Genomic DNA, 17238 nt, shown 5'->3' with positions numbered 1-17238 from the left:
TAGTTGATTTTAAATAATTTTTAACAGTTTCAATTTGGAGAAATTTCTTTCAGTTGATGCTACTGTCACTGGAATAGTTAAGAGAATCCGATATGCAATGGAGACATTCGGATAACAATCTGTAACCTTTACAAACTGAAGAATCTCAGTTACTGACATCAATTATTCTGGCAAAGATACTTGCAACACTTTTTTAATTTATAGAAAAAATTATCCAAATCAACATTAGAGTTGTTATCTTAAAAAATCATCCAAATAGAAAATTATATGTACTAATTATCTATACTATCTTGGGTCCCCAAGCTCCATGGCCCCAGGTCGCACTACCTGCCCTCTTCCTGAGCCGGCCACATAATATAGTGCCCTCTCTCTGAGCCGGCCACATAATACATATGTAGATGTATAGTAAAATTTATGAATTTAGAAAATTCAAGACCTAATAATTTAGGACTGAGGGAGTATTTGATCCAAACGGGAGTGGATTAGTTCCCTTTGTTTGCTCACACTGTATCTAAGCTTTGTGTCTTGCTGTACATCAATTTTAATATCAGCGCAACGCTGCACAAGGAGAGCATGACATCAATTTGATATACTCACTCTTCCTTTATTCAAAGTATGATAGAAATATGGTTGATTGTCGTAATCAAATAATAGAGAATAACGTGCCGGTTATCTCGTTAAAATGACTACCTAGTCTTCTCGTGAAGTAATTGATGGCCTAAAATTTCACCACATTTTTGCAAGAACTACCGTGTAAAATGGACTATCGAATTTTGGATAAATACCATATGAGTGCATTTTGTTTTCAAGGCTAGCAAGCCCATCTGTTGTCAAAATCTTACTCGCCTCACAAATCTGTCCAGGTACGATGAATCGTCCCGTTAAACACCAGGACACACCAAAAGAAAAGGAAGAATGTTAGGCTGGTTCCAACGGGGTCGGTACCGACCCCCGCCGGTCGGTACCGACCCGGCTACCGACTCGCGCCGGTCGGTAAGTGCGGAAACCGAGAGCGCGGGGCGGTAGCGCTACCGACCGGCCGGGCGGTCGGTACCGACCGGCGTTGGAGCCGCGCGCGGTCGGTACCGACCGGCGTTGGAGCCGCGCGTGGTCGGTACCGACCCGGCCGGTCGGTACCGACCCCACGTCCGGTCGGCTGCCACGCGGCGCTCTGTGATTGGCCAACGGCTGCCACGTCAGCTAGCTGTTGCAATTAGTCGTTTTTGACTGTTTGGACTCCAAAAAATTCGAAAAAATTTCCAAAAAATCACAAATTTCGTCCCCAAATTTCGTCGAATTTTTATGTAATTTCTGAATTTTTAAATTTAATAAAGTGGTTTTGCTGTGTCAATTTAAATCATAGAGCAACGCGTTCTGAAATGGTTAAGTCTGGAATGGAGAAGCTGACGTGGCGCTGATGTGGCTGTGGGCTGAGGCTGCAGGCTGACTGATGGAGCGCTGGGGTCGAGTGGGCTGGCGAGAGCTAACGTGGCGCTGACGTGGCTGTGGCTGTGGGCTGGGCTGCAGATCCGCGGTTGGAACCAGCCTTACTGCCAAAAGAAAAGACTGCCAAAAGAAAAGGAGTACTCGTAGATGGGAATTTGGGAAGAAAAGACCCTACTCTCTCACAGGGGGAGTCCACCTCCCCCTCCACGCTTCTCCCGCTGACCCTACCCAACACGGCCACCGCCGCCGCCGCCGCGGCCGGCAAGCGCCATGCGGCCTTCCTCGCGCATACTCGCGGCGGGCCACCTCCACCGCGGCTTCCGGCTTGAACCATCCCAGACCGCCGCCGCCGCCGCCGCCGCCGTATTCCGGCGGCTGAACGGAGCCAGCAGGCCGGGCGTGCCGAAACCTCTCACCAACCCTCTCCTCGGAGGCTTCGGACCCAACTGTGGCATCCCGCCCGGGAAAGGGGGCCTTTTTGGCCGCCTCGGCAGCTTCCTGCCCGACTCTGCCTACCCGCCGCACGGCGCGCGGCTTCCCCGGGACACGGTAATCTGTGCTTACTACCGCATTTGTGATTGGTTGAATTATAGGATTTTTAGAGACCATAGTGGGTGTTAGCATTTTTTCTTGGCACAATGCATACGCTGAAGTAGGCCTAGTGACAAGTGAAATATTGGTAGCAAAACAGAGTGCAATAGTAATAGTGTTTCCTTAGTACCTTTTGCTGATAAAAACACGAAGAAAATATTGGTGATGATCAGTGGGACCTGCTGTTTCGTCTCATTTTATTGTTAATGGTTGCAAAAGGACATTTGTAAAAATTCAGTATTAGCCTTTGCTTCTATAAAGTAATCTCTATTGAGGTGCTTTCAGTATAGTTTGCAATTAGTTAGCTTATGATGATACTTTCGTGCTTAGTGCATCAAGGCACTAAACAAGGGCAAGTTTGACGCAGAGAAAAAGGAGTATCACACCTAATGTTCTATTTGCGTGGTATTTTTTCCATTGAAAAAATTGGTAGTTTCACATGGTTGGTCTAAGGGCAAACTGCTGCCTTTTTTCTGTTGTCTTTCTAGGAATGTTTTTTGAATTCTTATTTTGTTTTTCATGCTATATGTGCAGAGAGGACATGCATTCTCCACATCTGCAAATGCTGTGACAGTTGGAAAGCCGGATAATGACAAGGTGAAGAAAGATGCTTCAAAAAAGGATGTTGATGAGCAGATAGCAGATTCTCAGATACTGAAAAACCTTGGGAAGTACTTATTATTGAATGACAGCCCTGACTTCCGCTTCAGGCTTGTGTTGTCGCTGGGCCTATTAGTTGGTGCAAAGGTAAAGCTACTCCCTCCAATTCGAAATGCATGCCTGTTTGGACTTCTGCACAGATTAAGGTTGACGATAAACGACTCTATGGTTTGGACTTATTTGTAGAAGAGTAAGAAAGGCTAGATGGACATATATATTTGAAATCTGAGGGAGTACTTGTTTGAAAATGGTAACTTTTATTTAGGCATGTGTAGTTTGATATTGCACTGCTTACGTTTAGTGAAGGCATTTGTTTCTTTTATCAGAGGCATTAATGAGCAAACTACCCATTTGAGCTGCCTCTTTTCGAAGAAAAATCAGCATTGACCTTTTGCATGAAATTTTCAACTTTCTTACCTGACCTTTTGCATTTGATATGAACAACAGGTTATTAATGTTCAAGTGCCTTTCTTGTTTAAGCTTGCTATCGATTGGCTTGCAGCCCTTGGTGGTGCTGAAGCCTCACTTGCATCGTTCACGGAAACTAATGCCACCCTATTGGCTCTCTTTGCAAGCCCAGCAGCTGTGCTGGTTGGTTATGGAATTGCACGATCAGGAGTGTCGGCGTGTACAGGTATACACCTTTCCAAGTCTTCCTGGATATCTTTCTTTGTTCCTCTTCTTGGAACGCATATAATTACCTTTTGTTCTCCCTAAATGTTCATTTCTGTGTTTCCAGAGCTTCGAAATGCTGTATTTTCTAAAGTGACCTTGAGAGCCATCCGTTCAGTATCCAGAATGGTAAATATTGGAACTTATTGTTTTCTTTCCTTGCTGTAGTGTTGATCATCTACATTTTTTTTTTGTAACTGTCCAGATGTTCCAACAAGTTGTGAATCTTTCTGGAATAAAATGTCTTGCTTTGTAGTTGTTGTGGACGCCTTTGTAGGCATCCAGTACCAGCGCCGGAGAAAGGGCAGCTCGGCTGGCCCTTCATCTAGTGGATAGAGTTTGTTACTATTCTTAGTAGATTTGTTTCAGAAATTACTAGAGTTTGTTATGGAAAATTGTAATCTCCGTGCTATATAAGAGACACGGCTGGACTCTTCAAGCCAGGCAATAAAATAGATTCAATCTACTCAGAGCCTCCTAGGGAGGGCGAGTTATCGAGTCTTACGATTGCCAATCGATCTGCTATATCATCTGGTATCAATCCTCTTGATCCTGCGCCTACTTCTTTCCTGTGTCTCCACGTCTTCCCACCGCCGCCGCCATCCTTCTCGCTGCGCCCTACGCATCGCCATCGGCACCTCGACGATGGGCGACGCACTCTCCGCCACCGACTTCAAGACCAGCATGGACAAGATCTTGGCCGAGATCACTTCGGTCCGGGATGAAATCACCACGATCAAGGGCGAACAGAGCCGCCTCACCGTCGCCGTCAATCGTCTGCAGTCCGACAAGCTCGCGTCCGGACATCCCGGCGAGAAGAACGACGACAAAGACGACGACATGCAGAAGCCTCCACCTCTTCCGCCTCCGCCAACCCACAAGCTGCGTTTTCCCAAGTACGACGGCGCCGAGGATCCGATCGGATGGCTTCATAAGTGTGAGCAATTCTTCCGGGCGCACCGCACGACGGAAGATGAGAAGGTCCTCACGGCCTCCTACTACATGGAAGGCACGGCTCAGCAGTGGTACTACCGCCTCGAGCGCAACCGCGGCGTGCCGACGTGGCCACAGTTCGTCGATTTCGTCAACCGTCGCTTTGGGCCGCCGGTGCGCAGCAACCCCTTGGGCGAGCTAGCGCACCTCCGCCGCACGGGCTCGGTCTCGGAGTACCAGGACCAGTTCCTGCTTCTGCTCGCCCGTTGTGACAACGTCTCCGAGCGCCAACAAGTCGATCTCTTCACCGCCGGCCTCCGCAATCCACTGCGCATGGACGTCGAGTTGCAGCGGCCGGAGACTCTGGAGGACGCCATGAGTCTCGCCCGCTCCTTCGAACGCCGGCTACAGATCGACGACGACGACGTCCAGGAGGCTGTGCGAGGACCAGCGCGGTCAGCCCCCCCACCGCGGTCTCCCTCGACGCCCTCCCCAGCGCCGCGCTCCTCCGGCACCAACGGCCCGCGCCCTCCACCGACGACGCCGTCCGCTCCCGCGCGGCCGCCACCGAAGCCCGGCGCTCGCTTCACGCGCCTGACGCCGCAGGAGATGGCTCAGAGACGCATCGACGGTCTCTGCTTCAACTGCCCCGAGAAATTCACCCCAGGCCACATCGACAAGTGCACCATGAAGGGCATCTACCTCATGGAACTTGATGATAGCGCGCCAATGGACGCCGCCGCCACGGACGAAGACCTCGGAATCTCCCTGCACGCGCTCACGGGCATCAAGACGGCGGACACAATGCACCTCGCTACAACTCTCGCCGGCTCCACCGTGCGTGCCCTGATCGACTCGGGCTCCACGCACTCCTTCATCTCCACCAAGGTGGCCGACCGGCTCGGCATCAGCTACTCGCCACGCCCCGGCCTATCGGTCGGTGTGGCTAACGGCGACCGCGTCCAGTGCGCCGGCCTCTGCTCTGCGGTGTCCCTCTCCATCGGACACGAGCAATTCGTCGTCGACCTCTACGTCCTTCCACTCGAGGAGTACGACGTCGTGCTCGGGTGCCAGTGGCTGAGGACTCTCGGTCCTATTCTCTGGGACTTCGAGCGCCGCTCCATGACGTTCTGGCGCGACGGCCAGCGCGTTCAGTGGCTGGGATCGTCCTCGACACTACTGCCGCGCGTGAACGCGCTGTCCCCCGTCGACCTCCTGGCGCTCCTCATCGCCGAGTTCGCCGACGTCTTCGAGGAACCTGTGCAGCTTCCACCGCAGCGCCGCCTGGACCACAGGATTCACCTCCTGCCTGGAACGGCCCCGGTGGCCGTGCGTCCATACCGTTACCCCCAGCTCCTCAAGGACGAGATCGAGCGTCAATGTGCTGAGATGCTCAAGCAGGGCATCATCCGCAGGAGTACCTCCGCATTCTCCTCGCCGGTCCTCCTCGTCCGCAAGAGGGACGGTTCTTGGCGTTTCTGCATCGACTACAGGGCGCTGAATGCGAGCACCGTCCGCGACATGTTTCCGATCCCCATCGTCGACGAGCTGCTGGACGAGCTCAAGGGGGCGATGTTCTTCACCAAGCTTGATCTGCGTAGCGGCTATCATCAAGTCCGCATGCACGTCGACGACATCCACAAGACGGCGTTTCGCACTCACCATGGCCACTTCGAATTCTTGGTGATGGCGTTTGGGCTCACGAACGCTCCGTCGACTTTCCAGGCGTTGATGAACGAGGTTCTGAGTCCGTTCCTTCGTCAATTCGTGCTTGTGTTTTTTGACGATATTTTGATTTACAGTCGCACATGGGCCGAGCACTTGAGTCACATCCGCCAGGTCCTCGCTGTATTGCGCGAGCACTCCCTCTTCCTCAAGAAATCCAAGTGCTGCTTTGCAGAACGCAGCGTGTCATATCTCGGCCACATCATATCATCCACGGGTGTCGCAATGGACCCCTCGAAGATCGAAGCTGTCCAGGACTGGCCCCAGCCACGCTCGGTCAAGGCGCTGCGCGGCTTCCTTGGCCTCACCGGCTACTACCGGCGCTTCATCAAGGACTACGGCACCATCGCTGCTCCATTGACGGCCTTGCTCAAGCGCGAGGCCTTTTTGTGGTCGCCGGCCGCTACTGAGGCGTTCCTGGCGCTCAAGGCGGCCCTCACCTCCGGGCCAACCCTGGCCCTGCCGGACTTCTCCGCCCGGTTCATCGTCGACTGCGATGCATCCGGCACAGGTGTCGGTGCGGTTCTTCACCAAGGCGCCGCCCCGATCGCCTTCTTCAGCCGCGCCATGGCGCCCCACCACGCCAAGTTGGCCGCCTACGAGCGCGAGCTGATCGGCCTCGTCAAGGCGGTCAAGCATTGGCGTCCCTACCTCTGGGCGCGCCCGTTCACCGTCCGCACGGACCACTTCGCGCTGAAGTACTTGCTGGATCAACGGCTATCGACCATCCCGCAGCACACTTGGGTCAGCAAGCTCTTCGGCTATGACTTTGCGGTGGAGTTCAAGCCGGGGCGCCAGAACGCTGCCGCTGACGCGCTCTCGCGTCGTGACGAGTCGGTGGTGTTCCCGGCCGCCTGCGCCATCTCCCGCCCGGATATCGAGCTATTCGAGGACTTCAGACGAGAGGCGTCTACCCTGCCAGAGCTCGTCGCCAAGCGGGCGGAAATCGAACGCGGCGACGCGGGCGCTTCCTGGAGCATGACTGATGGCTTCGTCATGCACAGAGGGCGAATCTTTGTGCCGGCGTCCTCCTCCCTCTGGCCGAGCATCCTCGCCACGGCCCATGGCACGGGTCATGAGGGTGTTCAGAAGACCCTGCACCGGCTGCGCGCCTCGTTCTACAACCCCGGCGCCAACCGTCTGGTGCGCGACTACGTCCACGGCTGCGCCACCTGCCAGCGCAACAAGACCGAACATCTGCATCCCGCCGGTCTCCTCCAGCCTCTTCCGGTGCCCACAGCGGTATGGCAGGATATCGCACTCGACTTCGTGGAAGGATTTCCTCGCGTCGGCGGCAAGTCGGTCGTCCTCACCGTCGTCGACAGGTTCTCCAAATATGCGCACTTCATCGCCCTCGGCCACCCCTACTCGGCGACCTCGGTGGCTCGTGCCTTCTTCGACCAGATCGTGCGTCTCCACGGCATTCCATGTTCCATCGTCAGTGATCGGGATCCCGTCTTCACCAGCGCATTCTGGACGGAGTTGTTCCACCTCTCTGGCGTCGAGCTTCGTCTCAGCTCTGCATTTCACCCGCAGACCGATGGGCAATCCGAGGTGACCAACCGCATCTTGGGCGTGTACCTTCGCTGTTTGGCGGGCGATCGGCCGCGCTCTTGGCTTCGCTGGCTTCCCTGGACGGAATTCTGCTACAACTCTTCGTACCAGACAGCGTTGAGGGCGACACCGTTTGAGGTCGTCTATGGTCGCCCCCCACCGACCATGGCCTCGTATCAGCCAGGAGTGGCCCGCGTCACTGCCTTGGACAAGCAGCTCAAGGAGCGGGACGTGTTCCTGCAGGAGATCCGGGATCGTCTCCTCGCCGCCCAAGTCTCCATGAAGCAATACTATGATAAAGGGCATCGTGACGTTGCCTTGCAGGTTGGTGATTGGGCCTGGTTGCGTCTTCACCACCGCTCTGCAGCCGGCATCACCGACAAGTCTTCTGGCAAGCTGGCCCCGAAATACTACGGGCCATACTTGGTGCTTGAGCGCATAGGTGATGTTGCTTACCGCCTGCAGCTTCCTCCCCGGTCCAAGATTCATAATGTCTTCCATATAGTCTTTCTCAAGAAGCATCAAGGTGATCCTCCTCCAGCACTCGTGCCCTTGCCGCCGGTGATTCATGGACGTGTCGTGCCTACACCAGCATCGGTCAAGCGAGCTCGCCTTAACCGTGGCGTTTGGGAGCTCTGTGTTCGCTGGGTCGGTCAAGATGCATCAGATTCTACTTGGGAGAAGCTTGACGAATTCAAGGAGACGTACCCGGAATTTCAGCTCGAGGACGAGCTGTTTCGCGAGGAGGGAGGTAATGTTGTGGACGCCTTTGTAGGCATCCAGTACCAGCGCCGGAGAAAGGGCAGCTCGGCTGGCCCTTCATCTAGTGGATAGAGTTTGTTACTATTCTTAGTAGATTTGTTTCAGAAATTACTAGAGTTTGTTATGGAAAATTGTAATCTCCGTGCTATATAAGAGACACGGCTGGACTCTTCAAGCCAGGCAATAAAATAGATTCAATCTACTCAGAGCCTCCTAGGGAGGGCGAGTTATCGAGTCTTACGATTGCCAATCGATCTGCTATATCAGTAGTTCTCCTATATATGTCTGTATTCATGAAATAATTACTGTTCCAGTTGTTGGTTGAGTAATGAACATGTTAGTGAACTGATGCTTATACACGCATTGAAATATTTTCTTAGATGAAGATGTTTTGAAGACTACACATCATTCTTCCAAATTTAAAAGCATAATTGAAGCATCATCCTTTGATCTATCTCAGGCATAAGATACTTCTGATTATTTTCTATTATTGATGCTGAACACATAATTAAATGGTAAAATTATCCTTAATTTGTGGGCTCTTGGTATGCAGGTATTTTCTCACTTGCATGAGCTTGATCTTCGTTATCATCTAAGGTACTTATAGGAAATGCTCCCTCCTGTACTAATTTTCTCAGTCTCTGGAAGGAATAAATCATTTCATTTATTTAACTCATGATATATTTGAGAAAACATCGAAACTCAAAAGTAACATAGAAGGTTACCCTTACCCAGATAACATCAGAGAATTAGATAACTTGACTGCTTGACTACTGGTATGAAATTGGTGATATTTCTTGTCAGTGAAAAATACTCCAGTCAAGGGACTGCTGACTGCACTATTTTCATTGCGATAGTCCCATTTTACTCCCAGTGAGGAAGGGAGTAGTTCCCTAATAAACATCTGTGGAAACAAGCCTTAAGAATTCAGCACTGGTTGTTATATATACTCCTTGCAGTCATGATAAAATGATGTTAGGGCAGCAAAATTAAACTAAACTTAGTTGTTGCTGCCCTAACTTCATGCTATTATGACTGGCAGGAGTACCTTTTTTTAGCATTGATGCATACAAGGTGGAGAATATTTGAAGTCTTTCTTATGCTTCTTACTTGCTTCTGTGTTTCTAGCCGACAAACTGGTGCTCTAAATCGCATAATTGATCGAGGCAGCCGTGCAATAAATTACATTCTGACAGTGATGGTATTCAATGTTGTGCCTACAATACTAGAGGTACCTATAATTTATTGTGTATGAATGCTATGATCCATGAGTTATGCATATTTCTCGTGATGTTGTTTCACCTTAGAAATATATGGCATTTTTCTTTTCGGCTTTTCTGTCACCTAAGCCTTGTGTTTTTGGTTCTCATTTACAGATTGGTATGGTCTCAAGCATACTTGCGTACAAGTTTGGTTCCACTTTTGCTTGGATTACTTCTGTTTCAGTTGCTACTTATATTGCTTTCACTTTGGCTGTCACACAGGTGCAAACACAATGCTATGCCATCAGATCTCTCAAAATATTCTTGTTATCGCAACTGTTCAATTTGTCTTTGTAATGATGTTGTCATGTGAAGTCTAATTGTGTTTTACTCTGTTTCTCATTGGTGTTCTTTTTTTAAAAAATATATATATTATTATGATAGTGGCGGACTAAATTCAGGACAGCCATGAATAAAGCTGATAATGCTTCCAGTACAGTGGCAGTTGACTCTCTTCTGAATTATGAGGTCACATCATGTCCATTACTCTAGATTCTCCATGTTACCTTATTTATTCTAGTTGTAACAAATTGTTGATCTTTCTTTGATTGTGTACAGACTGTGAAGTACTTCAACAATGAACAATTTGAAGTTGAGAAGTACGACAAATATTTAAGAAGTGAGTGCATATATTTCATTCTTCTTGGTTGAAATGTCATCGTAGAGTAGATGTGTGCAACCAGATGTTCCTTAAACATTAGTTTCAGCATTCGAGGTTACATTATTTTACAAAAGTCACCAAAAAAATATTTCGCAAAATTCGATACAAGGTTGGTAATTGGTGACATGTATCAGTTGCATTCTTGATATGTTGAATGTGCTCCCGAAAGTAAAAAGTGTTAGAATTGAATTGTTGAATTGATCTTTTTGATGAAAATTAAGGGTTCAGAATGCAGAAGTTGTTTTATAAGTGCTTAAACAGGACATCAAATTATGTTTCATAGATCTGATGAACCCCAGCTGACTATTTTGTTAAAGAGATCTGATCAATTAACTAATTTTTAAAGTGCTTAAACACTGGCACACATCATAAGTTGATTTTGTTTTATAGATCTGATCTTTTAACTATTTTCATTACCGTGCGGCCAGAATATGAGGATGCTGCATTGAAGACCCAAAGTAGCCTTGCCTACCTGAATTTTGGTCAAAATGTTATCTTTAGCTCGGCTTTATCAACAGCAATGGTTTTGAGCTCATATGGAGTAATGAGTGGTGCTCTTACTGTTGGTGATTTGGTAACTATTTATCACATCCATGTTCTATTTGTTTCCTATATCATGTGATGTTACCGTTGCATGTCTCACACTTTGACATGGCTAGTAACTCATTCGTATGACCGGATGACTAGAAGATATGGAATTATGATATTAAAAATGATTTGTGAGCTATATCAATAATTTTTTAAAAAACAAAAGTTTAATTAAACCTTGATTTTATATGGCTTTAGTTGTCAATTTTGTCTCTAGTCATTTTTTTTCTAGAACGTGCAAATCTCTAGTCATTTGCTAGTTGCTTTTGATTAATGTTGTGATTTTTTGGCAGGTCATGGTTAATGGACTTTTATTCCAGCTCTCATTGCCTCTAAATTTCCTTGGGAGTGTGTATCGAGAATCTAGACAAAGCCTGATTGACATGAAGTCTATGTTTCAGTTGCTTGATGTAAAGAGCGTCTACGTGCTAGTAGTTTCAGTTTCATTCTTAAAACATGCTCTCTGATGCTTCAGACTCGCTATTTTCATTTTCTTAGGAAAAACCTGGAATAAAGGATGAGCCTCATGCACAACCTTTGCAGTTCAAGGGAGGATGCATTGAATTCGAAAATGTTCATTTTGGGTAAGTTTTGTTCTTTAATAACTTGTTGAGAGGAGCAAAGTGCTTATATTCTTTCCTAAAAAACTATGCAAGTCTCAAACAACTAGCACCAAAGGCACTTATTTTTTCTAACCATTGATAACCATTAATTTTTGGCGACAAATATGGAAGCATTACAACTGTTCTTAATATGACCTGATTGAGAGTGAATATTTCCTTGCTGAAACCTATTTCAGAGCCGAAACTGTAGTGATCAAACTATTTTTGGTCAGTCAAATTTTGTGATCCCTATGTTTGTAGTCTCATCACTTAGAAGGTCAATATGGTGAAATGTCACCTGTTTATTTCTAACAAATTCCCATTGCCTAAGTCATTTTAGTAAACATCATTATATATGAGATAGACAGATGCCAATACACGAACATATTAGTCAACACAGAGCCTACAAACTTTAATTTCTGATTTCTCAGAAACAAGTTCTTATGCATCATGTGGGTTGGAGACTTCTATTATAAGTGTTAATAATTAATTTAAGATAGAATATTGAGAAACCCACTGAAGTTATTTTCCTGTTTGGTCGAACTAACCAAAGATTATCATAATTTGGTATATGGTGTGAACTACAATATATTGACATAATGGTGTATTTATTTATGATTTGATTTCTACAGGTATGTACCAGAAAGGAAGATTCTTGATGGTGCTACTTTCACTGTACCTGCAGGACAGAGCGTGGCCATTGTAGGAACTAGTGGCAGCGGTATGGGAATATTTTTTATTTATCAAGTTATATCTAATGCATCTGTGACCAGACCTAAAATTCGAAGGTTTCTATTGCTTATCATATGTTCAGATTATACATCCGAGAACCCGTTTGTTATTTTTTATTGAACTCATTAGTTTGCTGCTACTGTTGCATATGAGTTCTGGTATTGAATTGAATTCTTATGATTTTGGATCATAGTATTCATAGTTGGTAACAAAAGATAGTATTTATTAGGCTTCATTTGGTTTTGAGGTGGGTCACGACAATCTTGCTTTGGTAGGAATCCTTGAAGCTTTGGTATTCAGATTAAATTTTTTCTAATCTATATTGCAAATGGCGATGTTGTGTGTCAAACTACAAGACAAATATGGCATACAATAGTTGACCTTCATCCATCACATGGGCCCTAATTTGCTGGACATGACACAGTATAAATTATGCATTGACCAATACTTGCTTTCTTGTTTCCACCCCTTGTGTTCATGGTGAAGGATGATGCATGCTACTAGCCTTGGGGATGTGCACATATTTTTTGGGTCCTGCTTGGTCTATCTTCTCTATATGCTCACTGCTGGAACTAGCAACTACCAGCTAGTGTTCACCAAGTTATAAGCCTCTTATCTAAAATGATGCTGAAACTCACCATGTCCATTTTGATACCCAACTACTGTTAATAATCAACTGGCATGGTTCTATATTCTATCTGTTTGAAATTTCTATGCTAAATCTTGTGGACAGTGATTAACAACAGGTAGCATCATTGTTTGTGTAGTGTCAGGGATATCCTTTTTATGCTTTAGTGTGAGGCCTTAAAACTTTTATTATGTGAATTTATGTTCTGTATAAGGGTTCCTTAACTGTACTTTTCTTATGCAGGGAAATCAACCATTCTTAGACTTCTGTTCAGATTTTTCGAATCAACATCAGGATCTGTAAGAATATAAAAACATGAATCTTCTTTCTAATTTCATGTTAATCTAATCAATGCCCACCTCATGGTTTATTGACTTTGAGATATGTATATTGAAAATTCTATTCATGTGATCCCCCCGGCAGATACGGATTGATGGGCAAGATATCCGAGGAGTAACACTAGAGAGCCTTAGAAAATGTCTTGGTGTTATGCCTCAGGACACTGTAAGCCTTCTGATATGCAATAGTCAATGCTGCAGTTTTCAAACTATAGAGGAATGTGAAATTGGATTTCTTTGTTAAGTTCTGTTTTATAGTCCAGCCTTCCATGTGCAATGAGAACTTCTTCTAACTATTATTTGCGAACATCTTTTGATTATTTCTTTTACATTCAAACATGAGTTCAATACTCCAATTTAGTTAAAACGTAAAATAGTGAAGCAACATTTCTTCTGGAATTGCAGTTTGTGGAGTTTATTTAGCACAAGAGATTTCTAATAATAGCCAATGAATAAATCGTTTGGTGTCCTTAACTCCTTATGCATCTTTCTTCAACGTAGTGGATCACTAGCTATATTGAAGGTTCTCTGTTAACACGTTTTCAGGAAATTGTGTCTATAAATGTTAACATACGTTCCAAGCCCAGCCAAGCTCACATTGTAGACATCAATGCAGGTACTTTTTAATGACACGATTAAGCATAATATACAGTATGGGCGGTTATCAGCAAAAGACGAGGAGGTACCTATTTTCTTCCAAGACATTCTGAAGTGCATATAGCATGATTATATGTTTTTGTTTTGGAATGCTATAGTTTGTTCCCATGCAGGTCTATGATGCTGCCCGACGTGCTGCTATTCATGATACAATTATGAACTTCCCAGACAAGTATGACACAGTAGTAGGAGAACGAGGATTGAAGGTGAGACAACATATTGTTAACATGCCAGATGAGGAGATGTGGTAACCTGTTGTTCCACTGCCAAAATATCTAACAAGTTGTGGCTTGTTGCAGCTAAGTGGTGGGGAGAAACAACGAGTGTCAATAGCTCGTGTATTCTTGAAGGAGCCCTCAATTCTGTGAGTGCCCCTTGCTTTTGTTTACTCCTTTTTCATTTAGATCTTGATGACCTGAGCAATGTGTCACTGTGTTTAATCTTTTAAGGAAGCCAATCTGTTATAAGCTCTGTTTTTGTGCTTTTGTGGGAGTTCACGTAGTCACGTGATATGTCAAAGTCGGTCCTGCTGAATGCATTAGAACTAATTCCAGATTTCTCACAGTAAATGCTTTTGCAAATAATAGGCTTATCCAATGACCCTTTGTCTTATTTTTTTTCTTCTGAATTATGTCAGATTATGTGATGAAGCAACAAGTGCTCTTGATAGTACTACTGAAGCCTCCATTTTGAATTCTCTGAAATCTTTATCCGTTGATCGAACATCAATCTTTATTGCTCATCGACTCACGACTGCAATGCAGTGTGATCAGGTATGTTTTTGCAACTTCTCAAGATTCAAGAAACCTCAGTACTCTTTGAACTCACCGATTTTCCAGACCATAACTACAAAGCTTCCCAGTACACTCTAGAGTGGCAACTGCTTGTTGGTTTCATCTTTTCTCTGATGAGTCCTGTTTCAAATTTGAACTTTCAGATAATTGTTTTGGAGAATGGGAAGGTAATAGAACAAGGACCTCATGATGTTCTTCTGTCAAAGGGTGGGCGATACGCAGAATTGTGGTTTCAGCAGAACAACAGTGATGCCATTGACCCTGCTGCAGTTAACCTAGAGGTTTGATTGACATTGTATACTTTTCCCTTCTGCAAGGGAAAACAGTCTTGTAACTGAGAGGGGAGCAGGTTTCAACTTATCTGCGCCTTGTAAATGGAGTAGGATTTTAGATATGCGGGGACATAAGGAGAGAGAGATCTCCATTCCAAGATAGCCTGGGCGATTCTTTTTCCCCTTTGAGATTATATAGACAATCCCATCTGTTTTTTTCATGGCAATGTAACAATTCTGTAGCACAAGGAATAAGTTTAGTAAATATTTACTTGTCTCAGCTCAATTACCATTTTGGTATAGATGCTGTTACTGTGTACACGTATTTCTTGCTACTACAACTTACGTGCACAAAAAGAATATGATTTCCTGTAAATATTTGCCTGCCATGCGGTCAATTCAAACACTAGCAATTTTACGCCAATAATTGGTTGGTCGTTATCAGCTTGTTCTGTACCGTTCATGTTTTCAGTTTCTCAAGCCTGGCTTCCACACGCCTATACAGTTAGACATTGTTACAGTTTTTGTCCTTTTTAGAGAGAGAACCGTTAACAGTTTTTGTTTCTAAAAGATTGTGCTCTCTTTGGATTTGCAAAAGCGTGCAAGTTCATTCCGCTCAACAAAAGCTGCAAGTCAGCATTGCAGCAAAACGTGTGTTGCAATACTACACAGATGCCAAATTGGCAACTATATGCAACGTAAAACCCCAGTGTAGTATCATTCCACCTAAGCATTGTATCAAGTGATATGGTTGTTATTCATGATGGTTTAGGGCCTCTTAATTTGAGTTAAACCAGACCTTAACCTGCTGTAACACCTTAGTGCACAGCTGCGTGTGTGCTGTTGCCATGAGGCCAACTGTTTCTTACCCTGACGCGTTGGGATACTACATGATGTGGTGATGTGGTCACTCTTGCCTAGTACGTCTACTAGGATTCCAATTTTGTTGAAGAAAACTGCTCACAAAAGCTCTTACAAGCATGCTCACAATATCCAAAGTTAATGTTTGGGATACTCCTCACATTCAGCTCGCCGGGTCATCACTCCTCACAGCTAGCTTTTGCTGCATTCCTCCTATCTATAATAATCTGTCGCACCAAAACTGCAGGTCTTAAAGGCCTAGAATATCATGGCATTCCGGTGCCCCTCTAGCCCAGTAAAAGGTTCCATCCATCTGAGGCCATCTGAGGATAAACACTCACATACATGAGCTACCAGCTGTAAAATTGAATCATTTTCCATCTTGCAACATAAGAGCACAAAAGTTCAATGCAGATGCATTGCCATCATCATAGGCTCAGCCCTCTCTGTCCCTTGTTTTTGTTCTAAGCAGCAAGGAAGAAGAAATGTCTGGAAAAGGGAAGAGGCGAAGCGCTAGATTGTTGAAGCTGGAGGAGGAGAAGAACGACGGCGACTCCGGCGGCGTCTGCCTCCTTGATCCCTGGCAAATAATCCGGAACAGCATTTCCGGTTCCAGCGCGCGAGGGAAGAGAAAAAGGAATGAAGAAATCCAGGTAAATTGTGTAGGCAGCCATTGGGTGCTTCCAAGTTCCAACTCTCTTCATACGTGCGTAGAACTCTTCATATGTCGTCTTCCTGGTTCTCATCTGCCGGGCGATCTTTTTCAGCAGTTGCAGGGAGAAGCTTCATGTAGTCACCAACAGCCATCAGACGCACCTAATTGCAGTACGTTTTGTGTTTCTTTTATCACCTCAGTATTGTGGTGCTGCCTGTAGCAGTCGTGTGAATTCTTTCTCATGATTTCGTTTCAGATAACTCGACAAGCCAAAACTCAGTGGGGCAAATAATCGAGTACATCCTTGACGAATTGGAGCTGTAATCTTTGGGCTTTCTCTTCTTTTGGCTTGTTCATCAGGCATCATCTTGTTTCCTATTAAGTGTTAAGATTTATACATATGTACGTATCTTCATCTCTTTCAGGAGAGATCGGCATGAGTTGTTTGCGATGCCAGATGACATCCAGGTGAGAAGTGAGGCGATGCATCTGAACTATTTGTGTAGATAGAGCGACAGACTGAAACATTAGTGCGTTACTGCAGGTGACTGATTATACAGAGCGAGTGAGCAGGCCCGGCGACTTTGCAACATTAAGGCAGAAGAACAAGGATGGCATGTACACGGCACTAGAGCAATTTGAGGTCCGTTTCTTGTCGCATCCTTGGGGTTGATTTTACCTCTGGTTTCATGATCTTCATTCTCGACGAGATCGCAGAACGATGTTTACATGGTGTTCCAGCGAGCAATAACGATGAACAGCCAGGACACCGTGCCTTTCAGAGAGGTTCATCGTTCACACTCCAACATGCATGGCCACAGTGGTTACTATCTACCGGTACCTTC

The 17238-nt window shown here is 45.8% G+C and overlaps 1 protein-coding gene across 1 annotated transcript; it reads left to right on the top strand.

Moving 5' to 3' along the window:
* Positions 1-1552: 1552 nt before the first annotated feature.
* Positions 1553-15253, top strand: LOC120688212 (ABC transporter B family member 25, mitochondrial-like). Its single transcript, XM_039970405.1, has 20 exons — positions 1553-1995; positions 2572-2784; positions 3145-3331; positions 3437-3498; positions 8897-8940; positions 9472-9574; positions 9720-9827; positions 9990-10073; positions 10164-10224; positions 10695-10840; positions 11148-11264; positions 11353-11438; positions 12089-12177; positions 13060-13115; positions 13240-13320; positions 13771-13836; positions 13925-14017; positions 14111-14175; positions 14449-14584; positions 14749-15253. Exons 1-20 carry the CDS (start codon positions 1717-1719, stop codon positions 14890-14892), a joined length of 2220 nt encoding a protein of 739 aa, XP_039826339.1. The 5' UTR covers positions 1553-1716; the 3' UTR covers positions 14893-15253.
* Positions 15254-17238: the final 1985 nt, after the last annotated feature.

Source organism: Panicum virgatum, chromosome 9N, assembly GCF_016808335.1.
Source record: "Panicum virgatum strain AP13 chromosome 9N, P.virgatum_v5, whole genome shotgun sequence".
NCBI lineage: Eukaryota > Viridiplantae > Streptophyta > Magnoliopsida > Poales > Poaceae > Panicum > Panicum virgatum.
This window is presented reverse-complemented; position numbering and strand designations above follow the sequence as displayed.